The sequence below is a fragment of the Rissa tridactyla genome, chromosome 2 (genome assembly GCF_028500815.1).
Source record: "Rissa tridactyla isolate bRisTri1 chromosome 2, bRisTri1.patW.cur.20221130, whole genome shotgun sequence".
In the NCBI taxonomy this organism is placed as follows: domain Eukaryota; kingdom Metazoa; phylum Chordata; class Aves; order Charadriiformes; family Laridae; genus Rissa; species Rissa tridactyla.
Window position 1 is genome coordinate 115,770,469 of NC_071467.1, and position 23,874 is coordinate 115,794,342.

Below are 23,874 nucleotides of genomic sequence, written 5' to 3' on the forward strand. Positions count from 1 at the left end.
TGAATCAAGTAATTTCATCATTTTCCTTCTACTCTGGGACTGAAAGCAGTAATTTTTATTCTTAATTTTTTTTTAAGATGGCACTACAGTAGGGACAAAATTAGCAAATTATTCATATTGTTCTGCAGGTCTAACAAGACAAGCTATGGCTGGCTCTGCAATTAAAATAATCCATTTGCTCACCCTTCTTCCTATTAGCATGTGAACTTCAAACCTACAAAAAGTAGCAGGCGGAAATCTTTGGAGAACAGAGGTAAAAGGATAATCTTGTCCCCTACATAATGTCCTGCCTGTGGTTTCCTTTTCTCACGAGAAATAGTATGCGTATTTTAAAAGAAGATCGCTAACAACATAGCGATCTCGATGTAAATCCTCACGAGGGCAACACAGGTGCATTTGCCCAAGTACAACGAGTGGGGATCAACAAAAAAATTTCCATGAGGAATATGCTTTCATTTGGCCCCATAGAATAAATTTTACAGTGGGGCAGTTACATTGAATTCCACCTAATATCATGTTAAAAATAAAATTAAAAAACCCCAACCAATTTAAGTAAATCTTAGTCTGTGTGGCAGCAGGGCCCGACTACCTTAAGCAGAGTGTAGGTGGTCCCTATGTGAGGGAAAACTGACTGATGGGCACCTATTTAAATGGGCAGGCTGGTGGTGAAGGTTTCTAGATGCTGGAATGTGAGATAACTCAGTCCAGCCTTCTTACAGTGAGCACTGACTCCAAAAATCAATACACAATGCTTTCTTCTGCTGCAATAAAACATGTAGAATTATGTAAAGCTTGGAGACAAGATTATATTTTCGACGTCATAAACCATGCTGTCTGCTCACAAATGACTATGGAGGACAGAGCTTGTAAAGTGTCCTTTGATCATCTGTAGGCTCAAAGAAAAACAAAAAGGTTTCAAATGGAATTGTTGCCACTTGCATGTCTGTCTATCCAACTGCATCTTAATTTCTGTAGAAAACTCACCAGACATGAATTATGTATGTCTTAAAATGTTATAAAGGCATAATATAAGCTTAGCTGCCTGACTGAATTATTCTATTCAGACATCTACCAGTATATTGAGAGAATGTAAAAAAGGTTTTAGGTCTGACAGTATCATACTATCACCATAGAGATCCAAGGACTTTTTCTAATGCAAGAGTTGACAAAAGGTGTCTGTTTTAATGAATGAGAATCAGAGAGGCAAAGCATGAGATCATAAATGTTTCACTAAAACACCATAAAGCTCTTCCAACTATGAGCAAAGTGCTATTTTAATTATTTTTTTTAAGCTTTAAAAATGAACAGAACTATATGAAGTCTCCACAGCATGGACTGAGGAACCATGATGGTGCAGTATGCCATTCTGTCATCAAAGGGAAGTCTTAATCTGATGCTTAAAAAACCCTTGAGAATCGTCACTGAAACCTGAGGGGAGGTATTCAATCACCTCACTTCTTTCAGTGCCTATCGTTCTCCAAAGAAAGAGAAGAGGAAATAAATCTCTATATGTGCACGCAGACCTCCTACAGCCCCTCGATGTACGAGATACTGTGATTAATCGGAAGTTTAAAACTAAACAAAAAGCTCCTTTTCTTCAATTATGATTAAAGATCAAAGCAAGAGGATTAGCTTTTTAACAGAAATCTCCAGGTTTCAAGACTTATCATCCAATATACCGAGAGTGTCCAATTTTGTTTTGGAGATTTTGGGGCAGGGAGGGAAGAAGAAAGAAAATGAATGATCCCATCAGCCAGGTGGGTAGTAAACCAGAGCAAAGTGGTGTTTCACACATTACCATGACAATCAAGTTATTGAAACTGAAAAATAGTTACACAAAGAGAGGATCTTTCCTCTCTTCCTCCAAAGAAGAGAATTTTTCCACAGTAACTAAGCTACTGCATCTTGTGAGGCCTGCTTTCTTCCCAATCACTCCTGAAAGCAGGGGCTGAACACTCCTTGGGTCCACATGGCCTTCGCCTGCCAAGTTTTCAAAAGTAACTGCCTAGAAACAGGTGCCCTTAGCACACAGGAAAGACGCAGAAAGAATATTAACGTGCCATGATCACCAAAGCCTCTTGCCAGGTAAGGATTAAAAAATGGTGTTGTTCAGTTTGGTAAAGCCATCGGCACTGGCAGCTGTCACCCACAAACCAGATGGGTAAACCTTGGGTACCACTATATAACGTATCGTCCCCCACAAATCCAGAAGTGCTTCACAAGCCCACACAACAACAGTTTGCTTCACTCACAGATCCCTTCAGACGTTTATCAGCTGAGTAATGCACATCACCACCACATGTCATCTGAAGTGGATAAGAGCACAAAAATCTCCTTATGACTAAAAGAAAGGATTGAGATAAGCAGAACGTAATTACTGAACTGTCAGAAATTAGAGTCGCAAGAGTTTAGTATTCCTACTCCTTTATGAAAACAGTCACAAAATCAAGAGTGATTTCCGCAGGCTGAGATCCTGGGCTCATCTCTCATGCACCATAGTGCCACCACCAGACACAAACCCCAGGAGCACAATGGCAAATGTTTCAGATTTGCCCCAAGGAGTTAAGGACCACCTATGTCCTCAGTGACAGCAGGACCTACTACCCGCCTCGCTGAACCTCAAAGAGCTGGTGGGTGAAGTCACAGGATTTTCAGTAACAGAAAACACAAATAGCAAAATAGTCAGGTCAGAGAAGAAACCACCTGATCTTCCATGAAGCTCCATATCAATGTCTAACACTGAAAAGTAAATTTGTTTTCTTTCTAGGGTGATCTGGGCTGTTGCCAGACACAGGACCATTTTTTCCTGAATCCCCTAGGATTACTAATAATATTCCAAATCAAATTGTGGGAAATTATGTACACAAATCCTTCTTCTACTGAGACAGACGGCCTATAAGTAATAAGCAGTTGTTAATACATTTTTTTAAAACAACCACATATTATGAAGTAGTCTTGAAAAAGTTGTTGCCTTTTTAAGCCCTTGATTTTAGGTTCCTGTATTGTTCAGTAAATTATCTTGCTATTGCTCCTTCTGCGCTCCTGGATCATCAGGTAAGAGAAGCATGTCAGAAATTCCATGCAAGAACAAGCCTCTAGGTCAACCAGCTACAACAGCATGCATTTTGGACTTCCCTTCTCTCTTTTGCCAGGGCTCTGGTACCACTGCCAACTATCTTACCTAAAATAACTCAACAAAGGTTATTCCACGCTGTGTCCTAAGGATTCACCTTTGCTCCGCAGTGGAAAATGGACGTTTAGACCATTTCAATAATAGATGGCTCCAATTAGAAGTTAGGCACGATCATTCTTCAGACTGGAGCACCTCCCTTATGAGGAGAGGCTGAGAGACCTGGGTCTGTTCAGCCTGGAGAAAACAAGACTGAGAAGGGATCTCATCAATGCTTATCAATATCTAAAGGGCAAGTGTCAAGAGGATGAGGCCAGACTCTTTTCAGCGGTGCCCAGCGACAGGACAAGAGGCAATGGGCACAAACCGGAACACAGGAAATCCTGTCTCAACATGAGGAAAAACTTCTTCACTTTGAGGGCGACAGAGCACTGGAACAGGCTGCCACAACCAGAGAGGTTGGGGAATCTCCTTCTCTGGAGATATTAAAAACTTGCTTTGATGAGTTCCTGTCCAACTCACTCTAGGTGACCCTGCTCTGGCAGGGGGTTGGACTAGGTGATCTCCAAAGGTCCCTTCCAACCCCTACCGTTCTGTGATTCTGTGATTCTTACTAGATCTCACGTGACACTTGAGCCAGATGACTTCAGAGCACTTGTATGGCACATGCTGACACAGTACAGCAGTCTCACTTTTAATTCTCAGGCAACAGCTCTGTAACCAACATGTAGTCTCAGGGAGAGGCTCAAGATCCAGTTAAAGGATCCCAACAAAGATAAGGATGCCAGCTGGCTAGAAAAGCATGAGTTTGTCATTCTTACAAAATGCCAAAGATATTGTTCAGCCTCATGGTAAATTAGACAGATAAAATAGGATGCCTAGGGACTATTAAGACAGATAGCCCTGTTCTCCATAGCTTTACTGATAGTCAGGAGATTAGCTGAAACTTTCAGAATTCCATCTTACAACAAAAAGGGTGCAATACCGAGGGGTGGGTTTTGTGGGTTTTTTTGTTTGGTTAGCTTGGGTTTTTTGCTTTATTGAGCTAAACTGCACAGCACTTTGTCAGGATTGTGTCCACTTCTGAATATTTTATCACTTTAGTGCTCATATGAAATGAAAGGGATGCACAGAATTATCACTGCAGTACTCTTTTTGCATTATTTACAACCTTGGAAGCTGCAGCACTTCAGCATAATATTGCTAACATAAAAAGGCAGAATTTCCCCTCAAGCCAGGTTTTCAGTTTCACAGTCTGCAGTGCAACAAGATTGAAAAAGGTATATGAACGTCCCTTACACCTCCCATCCCCTACCCCCACTTTCTAAATGCTGGCGCTCTGATGTGCAAAGAATCAGAAGAGATGAAACTCCACAGCATTCAGCAGAGGGTGGATGAGTAAAACTGTGTGCCTCTAGGAAGGAATATATGGCCTTGTTTCACCATCCTGCCCAGTTATTCCCACCCCACCCTTTTTCTTGCCTTGTTAAAGTCCTCTGACGTTGCCCTCATTTCCTTCCATGTCTTGTTCAACAGCTGAATGCAGATACAGAAGAACTCCTCAAACGATCTGTCATGGGTGAAGAACATGGGATGGAAATCGTTGCAGGTCTCACTGGCTAAAAACAGAAAAACAAGGAGGGGGTAGAATAAAACATGTACAGGCAGAAGCTTCAAAAAATAAACATACAATAAAATCAGCCACAAAATCTGAGAAAACACTGTAATTGAGGGGAACCCCAGTTCTAGTGGCAAACGATGTCAAAACATCATCCCGAAAAGCCAGCCTTGGTCTACAGTCTTAAAGACAATGAAACACAGTATAGAGCCTGCCTGCAGGAGATGCGAAGCAAGAACAAGAAGAAGCAACTACCTGTTTGCCTGAATATTCTCTCAATGGGTCTTTTGTTTGTGCCAAGTTTTGCTGTTCAGGCCGGGACAAGGAGACGGCGGGAAGAAGCACAAGCCTCCTCATCAAAACAACAGCCTTCCCCACTGCTAACAGCATGTACCATATTGCTTGCTGAGAACCAAACACCAAACCCCATCAGTCACCAAACCGTATTAGATCAATGTACACACTGAAATGTGAAGGTCTGCTGACACAGCAAATGATCTACCATATTGCACACGGATATACCACGGAGGTAACCGGAGAAATCTAGACAGATATATAGCCGAGAATGTAACTGATTAAATTTGTTCTTTGAAAATAACTGGAAATAAGAGAAATGGATCTTCTGTCATCTATCCCTTCTCTGAGATGGGGGGAAAAAACACAACAACAAACCAAACCCAAACTTCCCTTCTTTTAATCAAATACTGGCTTTCAGGAAGGAAAAAAAAATACTATAATGATGTTCTCAAAAAGGAAAAGTACAGTTTCGCGAGACTGCTGTGAATCTCCTTGAGCGAAGAACGGATTTTCAAAAACTAAGGGCTGGAGCAATGCTGACCTCTGGGCACATCTGAGCAAACTGGGGACAGAAGGGCATTTAGCCAAGGACTGAAAAGGATCCTTGATCCCTGCCATGACTTGCAGGGTCACCTCAGTAGGTCATGTATTTATGTCCTTAAAAAACTAACAAAAAGAGTCAAGTTGACTAAGCCTTTCTTCATATATCCAGTCCCCAAATCTCTCAGCTTCAGCTTTCACCTCCGCATGAGTGGTTCTTTCGACTTTTCCAGCACATGCCTATACAGCAGCATCTTGCCTTAGTTCAGGATCAAACGGGCACTGCTTAGGCAAGCTTCCTCCTCTGCAAGAACAGCGGAATTATAGAGCATTGGGATAAATCACCCTTTTCCTGAGGCTGGATCGCTGCCTGACAGCTGCTTTCTCTCAGTGGAACTGCAGAAATTAGAATTAAGACTCTTTGCAGGAGAATGTGAATGGCTCAAGAAAGCTGATTCCCTGCATCAGCTGCAAACGCTTGGTTCCGGTACCTTTTCTAGCCGCAAAACTGCCCCTTCAGCGTGTTTAGTTCCCTCTGCTGCACCAGTACCTCTGCCATAGGAACAGGAGTTACGCTTAGAATCACCTGAACCCTCAAAGAAAAAGGGTTTCTGCTCTTTCCCAACATGCAGTATTCCAATTATAAAGCAGAACTCTGAAGCTTAATTGTAAATTTGAAGCTTAATTTTAACATCAGATTTATTAAGATCTAATCAATTCCTCAGCTCTGTAGCGAGGATGAGAGTTAATTTTGGAGCACAGGTTTCATTCTAATCAAATAAACTCCATTTACTTCAAAGGATGTGTAGTCAAGGGGGAATTAGTCAAAACAGAGAGCTATATTTATGAGGCACGACTCAATTCCTTTAAAAGAATAAAATGCCTCAGGCATGATTTTCAGAGCACCTTCAGCTTCCATTCATTCCATTGGAGCTGCAAGAGCCCAGCACTTCCAATAATCGGACCTTCAGTCTGTAATAATGTCAGAGACACAACAGAACGGATTCTCAGAGGGCACCTGTCTTTAAGTCATGAAATACTATAATGATGAAAAGAAATAAAATAACACCAAGCAGAAGAATGCAGCCAGTACCTTCGCTGTATAAATCACAGCACGAAACAAGGCAATAACCCTCAACACGCACTGGCCTTTCTGATCCTCCTCAGAGCCTGAGCTTATCGCTGCTGCTGCTCATAAAAATCAATAAATCAAAATTAATGGAAAGCCTAGGGATTCTCAGAAACTTGATCATCGGTTCTAACTCATGCTACTGATTATCATGCTATGATAATCAGCCCCAAACTCTATCGACTATGTCGACTGTTCTGCATGCAGAATCAGAGCTGCCACCTTCTCCCCCCTTGTTTTTTATAAAGTAAGAAACACACTGTGTTTTATGCTTTTTCAGTCTGAAAATGAAGGAGTAAAAATCATCGTTATTGATATAAATGGAGAAAGTTAGGCCTGTTAGAAAGCAGGATCAATATCTTAAAGCACAGAACAAATCCTAAGAAAAATTCAAAACCAAATGATAAACAACTTCCTCAAAATTCCCACCAGCAGCCAGACAGTAGAGAAAAAAAAATCCACACTCGACTTCAAAGGTAGCTTTTTGTATGTCTTGAAAATCTTATCCAAAATAATATAATTCAATGGAAAAATCACAGAGATGCATATCAGCAGTGTTTACACTATAGCGTACCTACAGGCTGCAGCTCAGGTCACGTCTATGTTCTGCTCAGAGTGTTTAAATATCCAATGAAAGACAACCCTCGTCCCAGTACATTCTTTCTCCTTTTGACAGATAAGATGAGGGTGTAGGAAAAGGCAATACTGTGTTACTAGTGGCTTCCAGACCAGAGTAAGACTGAGTCTTAACCCCACTCTCTCCAGCCTCAAGTCAGCATCTCCAATATCGGAGCAGTGCCTGTGTCTCTGCAGAGTGGGCAAATTTAGAGGCTGCTGAGTTTTACTAATGAAAAACTTCTTGGATTTATTTTTTCACTAACTTGCAATTTGACTAGTTGTGAACTGAAACAGAAGTTAGGTGTTAGAATCGTTTGGAGATTTTCTACCTAAGAACTGTGCATAAAATTCTTGCCCTTAGGTCCAGCACTCTCTAACCTTCATTTTCACGAGCAGGGACTAACCAGATTTATAACCACACAAAACACACACACGGCTGCAACACAGGGACACAAATCATCATGATTATTTAATAACATCATCAAGTTTTAATTACGCCTCTGTGAGATCACCTACGAAAGGCAAGTCACAGATGTCTGGGGTACATAAATTAGGGGAAGATCTTGTTGATTTTCCTTTCTTCGCACAGTTCTTGGAGCTGCAGATCAATATGCCACCTCTCAGGATTCAAGTACTCCTTCGAGCTTCTATCTGATCTATAGCTGTGACTTTGAGGAAGAAGCTTAGTTCATTTCTCATCATAAATTGCACTGGCAAAAAAAGAGCTAATATCTACCTGGGAGTTTACACGGTTCCTTCAGTGTATATTTTTAGCATCTACACAACACAATTCTGTCTGTCAATTCATTTCCTAAATTACAACAAAGACATACAAGCATCCCGGACTGTTCGAGCGGTAAACAGATTTGATATGTTATGGTGTTCCTCTGTGGATTAGTAAAAAACAACAGGAAAAAGAAAACAAATTGAGAAAGAAGGAAAGAGTTACACATTCATTTTTTTACCCCATCTCTAAATGCGTTTTCCCATGAGAAACAACACCATCAGGGCCAAGCTTCTTCCAGCTGTGTTGAGAACAGTTAGGTATTTGCATATTCGCATAAGCCTGTCTTGGAAGGGCACCGATTACATGATTATGTTTGACTTGAAGTACAGCAGAAATTTAAATTTCAAAGTTGCCGTGGCAAACTGAATACAGACAATAGGGATTTCTGCATGCAAGACAGGCTCCGGGAAAGGACAAGTGCACCAGACCAGACACCAGGCTGGTGTGTTACCTTACTGTCCAAACCAGTATGAACAAAAGGCCACCAGTTCAACAGAAGCTGGCTGATAGCTGAAAGTGATGATTACATCTTTCCCCTGCCTTAAAAAGTAGGCTATGTGTAGGTATCCATAACTCTTTTCCACTTGGAAAGGGAGAAAAAAAAAGAATACTTTTTTTTATCTTAGAATTTCTTTTGTGCAATACTTGGAAGTAACACAGAGATAACCCCTCCCTCCCCCCAAAGCTACAACAGCAGACAGAGACACAGTAATACAACTCTCTAGGCAAGGTACTGCCCTTGATCTTACGAAACCTCTCCTTTCTTCCTGACTCTGCTAAACTGCTATGCTGATCCTAGAGACTCATCCCCCACCACATCTTTAAAATGGCGTATGGTCATTCAGACCTCCACTGTGAAGTATTTTAATGCAAGAAATGAAAAAGGCTGTACTGGTGTGAAAATAAATAAACAGCCAAACCTATCATCAAGAGGAACATTTGAAATTAGGAACTGCCCAACCCATTATTTTCAAAATTCATTCATGATGCTATGGGGAGACAAGATGAGGTGATTTAAACTATCATTTTTTTCTGTAAGTTTAAGGCTTAGACCCATCACATTGGGAATGCATATCAAAGACAATTTGCTAATGACAAATGAGGCACCTCGTTCATGGATGTCAGGCCCGTACAACCAGTCTACAAAATACAACTAGATTTGATTAAGTAGATAATAAATAGAAGTGGTAACATTGACGTGTATTCTCAAATATTTCAAGAGCAGGCAGACAGCTCAAATCAATCAAATTATTCAGTCAGCCACATAAATATGGACACCTGGTGTTAAAGCTGTCACACATAAGGGGACAGACAGACACCTGTGGTGAGGAGTAAGCCTCTGTGCTGGGGGTGGTATTAACGGATCCTGTGCACCATGGAACTCAAGAAAAGCATCCTGAAATTGCATCGGCACAATTTTGAGATGACGAAAGCAGTGATGCAGAGCCCTTTGGGTTCACAAAGTCCCAGGGAGAGAAGGGTTTGAAAACATCTCCCGGTCTGAAAGGTACCTGGGATCCATGCGATCCAATCTCCAGAGAGATCTGCGTTTCCTATTACTGAGCTGCTGCTTAAGTCTGGGTGAGTCATTTATCCCCTCTGCTGTTTTCCCCAATTTCGCAGAATGGAGATGATAATATTTGATCAGAGAGGAGGTGGGTGGAAAGATCCATTGCACTTTCTGAAGTGCAGCAAGATCCACAAATGAAGGGTGCATTACGGACCTTGGAAATATCATCTCTACTTGGCACGGCCTCCTCTGGGATTATTATTTGCCAATAGCAGAAGACGACCAAAGAGCAACTAATTCTCACCAGCTCTCAGGAGAAGCAGCACTGTAATTTCTGCTTCTCCCTGAAGATGCGATACAGTAAAAATAACTACTGCCATGATCATTTTTATATACGCAATCAAAAATTCTTTCAGTAACACATAGGATACGTAAGAAAAAGCACACCTAGTACTGCAGAAATACAGCAATTGCCAAGTTATCTACACCACTGATTCCTGTAGTCTGCTGGCAATAATTTGAGAGAAAACCTTTGGCTATCATCTGGCACATGATAGGGAAACAGTGTAATTTAAGGCAAGGAAGGTCACTAGCAATGGCAGCGCAGTAATGAAGCAGTAATATTGCTGCCAATTTTCTTTCCTAGGGAACAGTACTGTGTAGAAGGCTCAACCGGTATTAGAACAAAAGCCACTCATCCTTTTTACTTTGATCGAGAGAGTAAGATACAAGCAACTAAGCTTCAAGACACAGCAAAATAATGCAAAACACTAAGCTGCTTTTTTTGTTAAATTCCAAATCTGGGTGAACTATGTGAGGGTTTTGTTTCGCCTGCTTTGAAACAAAAAGGGGATAAGGAAGCACGCCACACCACTGAACCGTGCAAGATGTGCCGCAGGTTTCCCCAGGGGTGTGGGCGTGTGCGTGCGTGTCTCAGAAAATGTCATCCCAGACAAGGATCTCAGGAATGAATCCAAATCCAAAATTTCAGCCCCAAAATAGCATGCACACAATCACTTGGGAAAGCAATGAGCTGATCATGTAAAGTAGGGCAAAAATGCCCCCTCTTTAACACGGTATGTAGCATTTCCAGAGCACCAAAATTACTCAGCAATATATGGCTACAAGAGACCTTCAACAACTTACCTTACCTGATCACATATCTAGTTGGAATAGAAACAATATGAAACTACTAAATATGCAGAAAACTACCAAATCAAACTCCTCATAAAGACATAAGGCAACAGCACTTCCCTGAACCAATGAGACTTCTCATTAGGAAAGCTATAGAGGAAAACTGGAAGAAAAGTACACATTAAAGGCTTCCTGCAGTCTGTAAGCTTTCCTTTTTTGAGGCTGAGAATAAATTTCACTACGCAATGAAAAACAAGGCTTCCACAAAGCCTCAAGCCTGACGAAACAGGCAGGACTATAATGTTTACGGCACACGCAGCCCCAAGCTCTTCACTAACTTACCAAGATTTGCCTTGAAGGCGACGGCTGCTGTGTCAGAAAGACACCTCCCCACCCTAATATATCATTAGATAAGGAGCCACTATGTAAAAATCCTCCTTTCTCATTGTTCCAAATAAAAGCGGTGGAAGAAGAACCCTGAGTATAGCAGAACAAATCAATAAAGCCTCGCACTCATCACTACCAACAGATCCAGAAGTTCCAGAGGTGGCATCTGTGCTACGCCCATAAGGACGCAGATGAAGAGCAATATCTGGGCAGACTTACCCTGCCACGTCCAGAGCTGATGGTGAACTGAAAGAAAACAATGAAGCTGGCAGCATCCACGTAAGCAGGCTGACTTTGTAAAGGTAACTCCTTTTGCAACTCTCAGTAAATACGGAGACTTTACTGCACCTCTGCTACTTAGAATGGACTTGAAGACTGAACATTGTGGTTTGGAAATACAAACAGAAAGCCAAGATGCAGAGAGCACAGTTACTAAAAAGGCTCTTATATGCAACCAGGAGATGAGAAAGATTACAAAGAGTCAGCATCGTGCTGATAAGGGCTCCCCATCTCTTTCAAATGCAGCCTATTTTTATTTGTGATAAAACAGGTGCCAGATAGGAATAACTCTGAACTGCCTCTACAATGTGTCACTGCACGCTGTTGGGCAAACAGGAAAGTACTCTGCTTCCCTCTTCACTCCTCCATTACTCCCAGTATTAAAAAAAAAAAAAAAAAAAAGCAGTGATCAATAACAGTAAGAAAATGCAATTTTAAAACCTGATGGATAAATTGGAGTATCATTTTCAGAGGTGAGGGAGCATTTCATTCGAATTCGTCGCACTTCTAGGAGAAAACTTAAGAGGGGAAATGGTATGAAAAAACAAGGGCTTGTATTTGTCATACCAAAAAGGAATGTATTTTGTGGAAAAAAAAAAAAAAAAAAAAAAAAAAAGACAGAGATCTGCAATTATGCTCTGGCATATTTACAGTATCCTTGAATAACAATATAGAATCATAGACTCATTCAGGTTGGAAAATACCTTTAGGATCATCAGAAAGTTAATCGATTAACATGATAAATTTGCTTAGGGGCTATGAAGTCTTTATGGTCACTTCTAGTAAACATACAGAACAAGAAGGAATTACACATATAAAGCAGAATCTACAGAAGCATGTTTAATAAGTAAACATACTATGCAAAATCTTCTTACAGAAGATAACACTGCTGCTCTGTCAGGTTCCTGACACTTTGCAAAGCACACAAAGCAATGACGGCTACATGAAAGCTTAAAAAAAAAACCCAACAAACATATAAAAAAAGCATTTCTGACAATTTCTAAGCCCACAGACTGTCTGTCTCCTTGAAGTCCGACTGACAGACAGTGGCATTGACAGGAGGCCAGCAAAGCTCAGAGCTATCAAGGGGAACACCTTATCACATCTGTTACACATTGATACCCTTGTCCCTTCCCTGTTGCATGCTTTCTCTCCTAAGCCCTCAGAGAAACTCGCCTTAACCGTATCTCCAGACAAATCAGGAAGAATGACAGTAGCAATGGGGGAGGTAGATATTCTCAGCATTTATAAAGAGCAGCATAAAGGCCACCACTTACACTGCATAACCACTCTTTTTAGTCCTGCAACACCCGTTGGCAAAGTTTATTGCTAAATGCTATACTCTGGCACATCTTCTATTAACTGTTGCAGCACTGCAGACCCAGAACACTGAGTGCTGGAGTCAGAAGTTCCCGGGTGCAGAAGAAGTGGGCACTTGGCTCTGCCTTTGCTTGTGCATCTCCTCGACGTCCCCTCCCATGAGCAGCACACCGAGAAACTGCCTTTCATGGCAGGATTGCTGACTTTTCACTTCTTATTCTGACTGTTTTAGACAGCACCATCTTATTGCTTCTCCTCCTGAAGGGATTCTTGCTAAAAAGCACACTCTTACCTCTAATTACCCATTTTCTTTATTAGGAAGTTACATAGACTGCATTACAGGTTACAGCTCATGCCTCTCTCCAAAGACCTTCTGTGAACCAAGAATATACTTGATTCAATACCTTCTTGATACAAGACCTTCTTCATCAAGAATATACTCTGGTTACCATTTGAAATATAGACCATGCTGTTTCGATTCACAAGAGAGGAGCTGTCATTGAAAATTAATTCTGCTTTAAATAGGCTGGCTAGGGCTCCATCTGTAAGCAAAACTTAAAGGAGCCTATGAAAACCTGCAGGAAAAATACTGCAAACAGTAACCTAGGAAGTCTACAGATTTTTTAGGTCCCCCCTTGCAAACTAAGCAGCTGATTCCCCCTTTCCTCACACGGATCTCCTCATTAAAATCAGATGTTTAAAATTATAGTGAAAAGAAATTATTGTGTAAGATAACTAGTGCAAAAAACTTTTTTTTTTGGGGGGGTATTTGATCTTACAAGTGAGCAACAGCAGGAGAACTGCAAGGAAGAAAAACAAATGAGCAGGTGCAGAAGCCAACAAACCAGCAGTCAAGGCAGGAAGGAAAATAATCTTTTTCCTGGTACCAAGCAATTCCCCTATTAGAAAAAAAGGTTACAACCAAATTACCCATGCAGACCTGGCACAGAACAGCCACAAACACTCTGTACTTACCATCAGAGGCCTCCGTATATGAGATGCCTCCTTTGGTGCACATTTGTGACAGGCTGTTAGGCCACCTTCAATATGCCCATGGTGGGGTACGAGACAGGCTGGCTGCCTGATAACCTCTGCCTAAGCAGTCAGGCTAGGTCCTGAAGTGCAGAAGCTGGGAGGACAAATGACCAGTTATCTAGAAGGTGAGTGACGCAGCTAAACTTACGCTAGCTCCTCTGCCATCGCGAAAAAGGCAACAGAACAAAAGCACTCTAAATTCAACCACTTCCTTTGAATCAATCCTGGATATACTCAAAATGCCAAAGTAACAGAATGAGACACAGGGAAAGATGACATCAATATAAATTAAAATAATTACTGCCTCTTATTAAGGTGAAGGAATTCACTGTATCACACATCCTAGAGTGATGGCAGAGCATCTTTCATGTCAGAACTGGTTCTGAACTGTGCCGAAACTACATTGCTTGCTCAAGAACCAGGAGATGCACACCTAGCTCTCCTTAATTTCTCTGAAAATATGTGCGGTACCACCACTACTACAGCTCTTAGGACAACCCGCCTTTGCAATAACACCTCTTCTCCCTCCCCTTCTGCATCCCTACAAACTGTGTACCTCCTTTAAAATATGCGTATTTATACAAATATGCGCCAAATTGCCAAATAACTTTTTTTTCACCCTCTTTGTGAAAGTAAAACGTGAGAAAGAAGAAATCAGCCACTGGATACAAGTTTGCAAGGGTAAAATCCTGTGCAATACACCCCAGGCTAGCAACACCCTAGCATGTCTATAGCCCACCTTCTATTCCGTTCTTGGTCTGCCATTGGCAACCAGCAGTACTAAGCGAGGCAGCGACAATCTAGTGATCTGTGGTGAAATGCAAATCTTCCCTCTCCTTGTGAACTCAATCGCTACTGGAACACAGTTGGACTTGCTGAGGTGAAGGTCATTAACTCACTGTGAAAACTGCACCTTAGTTATCTAACCACAGCTCCCAATAAATGGCTTTGTCCCCCTACAAATTGTCTTAATCTGTAAATTATGTTTTTAACTATCTGGGCTAGATTCCCAAAGTCAGACTGGCAGAACAAAAATAAAACTGCTGAAGCATACTCTTTTAGCATAGACCAAAGTGAGTAATTGCTACTCACAAAAAAAGGAAAACAGTGATGTGGTAGGGTGCAAGCTGCTCCGGAAACAATGAACCTCAGTGCTTGTTAGTGTATTTATCTGAGATCATCACTGTACTGTACTGTACTCCACTGCATAAGTGCCAAGCATCTTCAAATGGCTTTGTGAACAGTAATCAATCTCTACAAGGACATTAGTTAACACTAACTCTTCAGATGTCAAACTTAACCTCTTGAAAGGTAGGCAGAAAATCAAGTTAATTAGACCACAGGCTTAACAAGAGAAGCTATTTACACAACACACTTCCAAGTGGCACATTCAGCTCGTAAGCTGCTCCGGTGGAGTTTTTTCACTTCATTCACTACTGCAAACTCAACTGTTTGATACTACAGTTGCCAGAGCATCGCTTCAGACAGGTAAAAGTCCTGTCATCAAAAGTTATGCTTTAGAAATGTTTAAGTAGGCTGTAATATTTCCCTACTTTATTTTATTACTCTTCTTTATAGGCTGAAACATTAAACCAGCATTTCAGTTACACCACTGTAAAAAAAAAAAAAACACCACCGAAATGCTAAAACATTGTATTTTAGTTTGAGAAATGGATCTCCTGCTTAAAAGTATTTTAGAGAATGCAAAAAAAACATTTTAAAATTAATTCCTGCTCTATATCATAGTGCATTTGCATTGTATATTAAGAGACATAATTCATTATAACCCCAAACCTTTTAGATTATAAAGAAGCTTAGAGAATCACCTCATGACGCTCCGTGTGAAAAGCCCTTGAGTATAAATTAAGTGAACATGTGGGAGACTAGGAGAGGAAAGAGGCCCAGAAAACACATGAAGACTTGCTGAGGTCAGATCTTCGTAAACTATCAGAATCAGGACAATAAGGAGGAAATTTAGCCTAAACTATAATGTCTCTGGTGTTAATAACTGCACAGTATTCCCTTGTAGCTCGTTCCATTACTTATCTAGTCTCTGGCTTTGTTGTTGTCATTGTTATCTGATATACATTTTCTCTTTTGTATTGTAAATCCATTATTTGTTCTGTCCTCGTTGACTACGAGAACTGAATAAAGTAATTTTTACATCATGCCTTGAGGTTCCTGAAGACAGTTATATCTTTTCTATCACTTTATTCCACCCTGACCATGAGTAATTGTCTTAATTTTTCCTTGAGGGTCTTATTTTCCCAAGTGTATTATTACTCACTCCAGAAATATGTCTGTATGCATAAAGGATCACAGAATAGCAACCTATCAATGTGAAAATTATGATTTCTCAGAACCAAAAAAAAAAAAAAGCAGGCAAACCCCTTCAGCTGAAATGTCTCTGTTGGACTACGGCTGTATTTGAAAAAGCCGCTACCCTGCTTAGAAATTCTCTCCTATTACTCCTATTGTAGACACTTAGCAATTTCAGACAAGAAAAATGAAAGTCAGCTCAGACAAGACCCCTTTTTGCTTCTGCATTTCAGTTTAAAATTAGTTCTCAAAATTTAGGATGATTGCTTGGCTGTTTTTTTACAAAGCATTATGCCAGCCATGTCTTAAGAGACATTGCGTAGGGCCAAGTGTACTAGCCTTGATTTTGTTAAAATAAACTGGCTCATAACACAAGCTAAACAATATAAATTCATTTGAAAAAAATACCATAATGCCCTCAGAAAGCATTCTTCAATTCTCTCTTGATTGAATCTGATCAGCTATGACATCTGTATGTACAGGTTATTTACATCTATTTTGAAATTCTGAAGTAATACATCTGGAAAAGGAAAGTGCTTCCCAGTCTACTGTGACAAGTTACAGAAATAACATTTCCAAACAAACCAACAGGAAACAATTTGAGATTTCACATGCTTTTTTGGAGGAATAGCTAAATTTCTCCATCATCAATAGGACAGATCAGAAATGTTGGTTTCAAAGTCACTAACGCAAAAGAAGCACTGGATTGGCTTTATGAGAAAAATAAATGTCAACCCCTTCTCATTTAAACTTGAGAAAAGTAGTAGAAACTTTCTTACAGTAGATTAAAATTCAGCAGCAAGAAATGAGAAGGCCAGCACCTCCGTGCACTGGGGTTCTGTAGTAGATTTAACAGGCAGCTAAAGCTTACAGACTTCTTTTTTGTCCTTCTCATGCCTGAAAGACATGAGGGAAACTTCTTTTGACAGTAAAGCCCGCACAGTCAAGGTTTTTAAGGTGTCAGTTCAAACTACCAGAGGGTTTAGGACAGCAGAAGTGGGAGCCCAGCTGAAGCTGGGCCCAAAGCGGAGGAGGGACTTCTGCCACCTCCCAGGAGCAGCAGTGCAGACACCTGGGTTGGGACATAAAGCGACCAGGGTGATGACGGGTCCCTGCACTGAACCCCCACCATGACGCCTGGCCTGGCATCCCCTGGGCCCGGAGCCTGGGCAGCAAAGGGCCTTGCTCTTGTCACACCAACAGTTCGGCCCCCAGTTGATGCTTTTGGTGTTTAAACATGTAAATAGCCAGAGGTCCTTCATGCTTTCACAAAGGCTTTACGCCTTAAAGAAACTTTTCACAGCTACCCACGTGAAGGTACCCCAGTTATGTGCCAAACGTAATTCTGTAAAATCTGCAAGAGAATGGGCTTTACATTAAACATCCCCTTTTTGAAATGATCCCCTTTCCTTCATCGTAAAGGGCACTTCCTTCGCCATCTCATGAAGTCTTCCCCCTCTGTCCTATACGTGGCCTTGCAAGTAAGGCAGATTTTTAATAAATTCATCGTGTACAGTGAATACGAAAGCAAACGCAAGGCTTACACTTAAAAAAGGGAGGAGGGAAAGGTGAAATTGGTTATTGTCAGGGCTGTTCTTAAAAGCAGGCAAAGCTTCAGAACAGATTTCGAAGGAAAACTAGTGAAAACATACTGAGGCAAATAGAGACCAGAATAAATATTGCACAGGCTTACCAAGGAGGAATCAAATCTGATTCATCTAATCTTCCTTGACAAAATAACTATTGTTTCTCATGGTGAAACGTGGTGGACTTTATCTGCACAGCAGACAGATTAGTTCTCCTGCATCTGACTTGTTTTAAGAAAAATATTTTGATATAACACTGTGCGCCAGACAGAGAATCAGTAATTCATTTGGAGAAAATGGGATTTGATACAAGAATCGGTGAGGTGGGTAAGACACTGGCCACATATGGAAATGACGAAAAGGAAAGGGGAGATATCAAGCTAAGAGTAGTACTACTCAAATTTCTCAGAAGTGAGTCTTGGACTCTGGATTTCCATTAAAGATGTTGGCACAAAATCTAGGAGTACCTCCACAAATTTGCTGGAGCCCAAAACTGGTGGCATTGCTGATGGTATCCTAAGGGAAGATCAGAGTGTCATAAAAGAAGGACCTTTGAGACCCCGAGAATTCAGTATGGTATGACACTGAATAGTGTGAAAGACTTTGAGTAATAAAAAAGATTTCTGCTTTAATCTGAGACTCACCAGTTACAAAAAAACAGCAGAGAAAAAGACACCTTATATACAGGGCCATCACTGTGACAAAAGTCACAAGAAAAGCAACAGTAATCCTGTAACAGTAAAAAAAATCCAAAAACCAAACAGTAAAAGCAACAATAAACACAGTCAGTGAGAAACTTCTACCACAGGTAGTAACACTACAAGGCACCAGCAGTACACAAACTGGAACAACGCCTGCAATTCTGGTCACCCATACGCAAGATATGGGACTTAAGTAAGAACAAAGTGCAAGGAAAGAAGGGCTCCTAAAATGGTCAGCGAATGGAGAAAGGTATTGGAACGGACTGAAATTACTTTGCTGATTTAATCTAGCAGGATGAAGGCTGAAATGAAGTAATATAAATACACAGGGGAGAAGAAAGAAACAGAAAGAGGAGAGCTATTAAATAAAGAACAAAGTTGGCACAAAGAAAAAAACAGGTTCAAAATAATTCTGAATATATTCAGGCTGTAAATTAAAAGGTTTCCAACCTTCACACGCATGAAAAGAGCAGTAATTAGTATAGGGATATAGTTCAATAAATCCATGAACGGGAATATACAATGTGGCTATCTGCAATGATCCAGTTCTAACCCTTCATTTTCAGTTCTGCAGTAGTGCTGTTTTCTGCATTTACATCATTAAGCCTAAACTAGCTACTCTTTAGTGACCGGCTATTATGGAACTGCTGCATTCATTTTTTTCTACCTTAATTTGACTAATGTTGATTTACTGAATATTCAGTAAGAAAATTTACTGACTATACAGGTATAAATGAAAAAATTCTACCTTTCAAGAAACAGAAGTTACTCATTCTACACAATGCCAGAAATCCTTTTTACTTAAAACTTTGCAATTCTTTACCGGAAACTAAATTGCACTAATGATGGTGTTACATCACCAGCCAGAGCAAGCATTAGAGAACTCAGAGACAATACAAAATATTTCAACCATCATTATGACATGGCTGTCTTAATGAATTACAATTGCTTACACTTATAAATGCACAAAATGAGAAAGTAAACTGAGGAATGTGTCCTGCACTCATACAAACATATACATACATACAAACCAACAGTTTCATAACTATTACAAATATTGCATTGTTACTTTTTCTTCAGCTGCTTTCCTCACATGCTCATCTTTGAACTGTCAATATATAAAGATTTCCTATTTTTAGAAATCTTTGTTCTGCTCTCAGCCAAAGTAGCTAGAATTTCAGGTAAACACTAAAATTTAGCCTTTTACAACAAAGCCCGTGGCCCCCACTACAATGCCACTAATGTAGAGATGGACCAAAAATAGCATCATGTTCAGTAAGATTTGCTCATCAGCTATGGACCAGGATATATCAACTGGGACTGAACTGATCCAAGCTCTTTTTGCCAGCACAAGAATCATACCATAAAACTGTTTCCTTGAGTATACAGTAGGGTTAATATTTTCTTTCTTTCTCTGAGAGTGAGTGTTGAGATGCTCTAATAATGTATCACTTTTCACGATAAATCTACCGGTATGTTTGAAACAACTTTGCCCTGGGCACCCATAATTCAATTCAGCCTTGATGGGAGGAGGAGCACTCAGCTATTCTAACAAACCGTCTCTCCATCGCTCCAGCAAGATGGTGTAAAAGTCAACTCCACCTTCGACTCCCACCAACAGAAAAAGAACAGGCTTTAGAAATGAAGCACAATGGTTTTTATTATTAAATAGATTACTCAGTATTACTGAATAGATGACTGAGATTTTCCTATTAAGGAGATTACCTCTCTGATAAATCACCGCAGAAAGGCTTAATAGACACCTCTCATTTAAATACCAGATTTTGAAAGTCGGTGCTTTATTTTTTAAAGCAAATCTCTAAATTACATAAATGCGGGGAAATGTTAACCCCAGCCACACACCGCATAATGATGGCCGCTGCCTTATCTAGCGCTGGATCTACCAGAAATAAGATTCTTTAATTGCGCTGTGAATATATTGTTCACTGACTAAAACCTTCACCTTCTCCCTGCCAAACCTGACAGCAATGCTGCTGCTGAGGGTCATTACGGGTCTCCAATTGCCCTCACACTCTTGTCAACCTACGCTGCTAGTTAGCCAAATTTCACCTTATGGAAAGTAGCCTTAAAAAGCCAGAAATAGGAAACTTTTTTATTTTTTTAGGAGAGCACAAAAGAACACCTGCTTAATCTAAACATTTCTATAAGAGATACGAGGTGAGCAAACTAACTCTGATCCAGAGGCAGAACAGTCCAATGCATGCCTGTGTGATAAATTTTATTTTATTACACACCCATGTCCCCATGAGAAGTATTTTAGCTATGATTAAAAAAACAAAAACAGACAAAAATCAAAACCAAAACCTATTTATATCATAAAGGAAGTTTATTTATTGTTTTGAAATTTCCTCTAGGCCATTTTTGATTATGAATGGTTCTGATCCCCATTTTGCGTGAGTCATAGCAGAGATGTTCTATTAGTATGCCTGCAGTTTGGTACACCTTGTTGATACGAATGAGCCTGGCATTAATGACTCAAGCTTCACCGTTATGACATGAAATAATGAATGTGTATGTGCATGCCTTTCTCATTATTGACTCCTCAAAGTGGTATCTTCCAACCTGCACTTATAGAGCTGTCAGAGGTCTTAATATACAAACAGATGAAGAACTGTGGACAACTGTATCAGACCAAGTGGTATCTGTCAGAGATTAACAACCAACTTCCAGACTTAAGGAAGAGGTTGCATACTTGAGAGCATTTCCTTTCTGTTTCTGATACAATCAGAAAAACATGGCCAGCTTTTTGCTAAAAGCTTGTCTTAGTATTTTGTAAAAACTTTGTCCCCCATTGTATCCTTTGGTCTAAAAAATTCGTGTCTCCTAACAAACTTTGCCTCTTTGAGAATAACATCTATGAAGCAGCATCTTACCTGTGGGGAATATTATAAAACCAAATAGCTGCCAGTATCCTGGAATCAGCTCTTACTGGACTTGACTGAGAGGAGCTACAGTCCCTTCAAAGAGAGATGGAGAACCAGCTGTGCTTGAGCTTTCTTCATTTTTTCTATTTTCAAAGAGATGCACATGACCAAATATTGTTCAAAAGCTAAATATTTACCAGTGCCTTCTACTTAATTGTATTAATCCTATCAAGATGCCTAGAAAAGGACAGCAAGCTCTCAAAGAACATATAAAGTTCAAGAGCGGCAATAGGTCCTTCCACAAAAATGACATACAGGTCACACAATTTAAAACAAACTACAAAACCCCCCAGAACACGAACTTCCTGCCAGACCACAACAGCTCCCTTTCAATGAGATGAAATGAAATTGAAGCAGGGATGCAGAACGTAATTATAATCTCTACTCCCTAAGAATAGCAGTATTAATCTATTCATAATACCGGAAGACATAGGTAAAAGCAGAGGAATTTGCAGTGATAAATCAGGCCTCGCCATCAGTGCTTCTTCAGACACTGGTCTCCATTGCTCTGTGCCCATTTCCAGAGCTGGAACGCACTGGCAGGGCTCCTGACGCTCATCCCAAGCCTCTCTGCTTGGCCTGGAACCTGCTCCTCTCCCGAGAGATTACAGCAATTATTTTTCAGCATGAACACCGCCTAAAGCTAAGCACAGTACTCCTCACAGGCTCTTGAATCACATTAGTACTGGTACCAGCAACTTTGCCAGTGCTCTGAAGGCACAAAACGAGTAACAGTTGTGGTACCTATCCCATCCAAAATAAAAAGCCTCTCAGTTACATGCAGACAAAACTCCGTTAGATCGTACACGTGCAGAGGCGGCAGCTAGCTGGTCTGGTTGAGAAGTGCAGCACTGGCACAAGTGAGGGGTGTTTTTTAACAAACCCAGGTACTTCTCAAATCACATGAGAGAGAATTTGGGCTTAGCCACTATTAACAAGCACAAAATTCAACAGGAAGAAATCTCAGAGAGGTTGAAGTACACATTTTGTGGTATGAATTCAATGGGGGTGGATAGGGGAAGTAGTTGGAGGAAGGTGATGTGTGTGTTTGGTTGGTTTTTCTTTTTAAACTTTCTTCCTCCACTTTAGAAAATAGTGATTTGCGTATTTACTGGATACAAGCCATTTTTATGAGTCAAACCCTCCTGCTTAAGAAACTGGAAAAAAAAATAAAATAATTATACTGCTCTTCTAGCAGGAACAACAGAATTATTCAGAGAAAAAGGTAAAGTATTGCTTGACACAGTTAGCAAAAAGAAACACCACATGGTATGTGTGATCGTTTCTGGTCAGGGACCTGAAACGTCAAAATAAACCATTTTCATGATAAAACGATGCAAGGCAAAGGGAAGGTGAGAAATACTTTCTCCAGTTCTACTAGCATTAACATAGCTCGATACAGTATATTCTGAAAACATTTCCAGAGAAAATTTCTTCTAATTAATTTGAAGAGCTAATATCTGAAGTCAAAGAGACTATTCACACAAAAACTTTGTTCTTGTACATATATTCAAACAGACAAGTAACAAGAAGTCTTTGGCAACAGTGTTTGAGAACAGGATTAATACATTATGTACTGGCTTTTTCCCTCTCTGCATATTCAGTTTTGATCAAGTATCTTGTAAAGTCCAAAGAAGATGAAGCACTCTTGCACAGACAGCAGTCAGATATTCTGAGCCCTGCATTTATTACAGTACTTTTGGAGGTCTTTCTTAAATAGGTGTGACTAATTGCAGCAATCCAAGTCAAATTACACAGGCTTAGATTCTGGATTCATGTATTCATGGAGGAAAAAGTTGCACTAAAATTGATGCAGGGGAAGTTCCATGATCTGGTGGTCTGCAGAGAAATGATGAAGTCATATATAGAAAAATCTTCCAGTCCAAAACTCAGTAAGTGATATACTTATTAACACATGAAAAAAGAATAAAGAGTACCTTCTGAGAATACCCCAGGTTATGACCCAAGCAGAATTGGTCAGGATGCTATTTTCAGGGGAAGAATTAAAGTTTACTTTTTAACTTTCCATGAATTGTTTCTTCTATTAACAAAAATGAACAGCAGATTTCCCTGAGGAAAAACCACCTAGCCCTTTTTATTGATCCACATAACACACAGACAGTGGTAAATGTTCGTTGTCAAATGGTTAAATATGAACAATACCATGATATTTCAGTAAAAATATTTGAGGATTTAGGGGGCGGGGAGAGGAAGCTTGTTTTCACAGAATAAAAGCATGCAAAACAATATTTTGAATGGCTTGTAATTACCAAATCACCATCTGCTTAAGAATACGCAAGTCAATGTTGCTGGGTTGGGTTTTTTGTTAGCATGTTGGCCTTTTGATTGGGTTTTGTTGGTTTTGGGGCTTTTTTGTTTTTTGGGTTTTTTTTTTTGTTTTTTTGTTTTTTTTTTCCTGGGGGGTGTGTGTTACTGTTTTTTTAAACAGGCAAAGGGCAGATTTTCTTCTGGAAATGGAAGGTTGATGTGATGGGAGGGAGCATCACAAGAGCCCACAAGCACCCAGTGACAGAATAAA

At 40.2% G+C, this 23,874-nt stretch overlaps 1 protein-coding gene across 6 annotated transcripts in view; it reads right to left on the minus strand.

Moving 5' to 3' along the window:
- ELMO1 (engulfment and cell motility 1) overlaps positions 1-23,874 on the minus strand; it is a 311,635-nt gene that overhangs the window by 101,975 nt on the left and 185,786 nt on the right. For all 6 annotated transcript variants that reach the window (XM_054193522.1, XM_054193524.1, XM_054193523.1 and 3 more), the window contains one exon: positions 4,613-4,749. In XM_054193522.1, the coding sequence (XP_054049497.1) occupies positions 4,613-4,749 (137 nt within the window). The remainder of the gene's footprint in view (positions 1-4,612; positions 4,750-23,874) is intronic.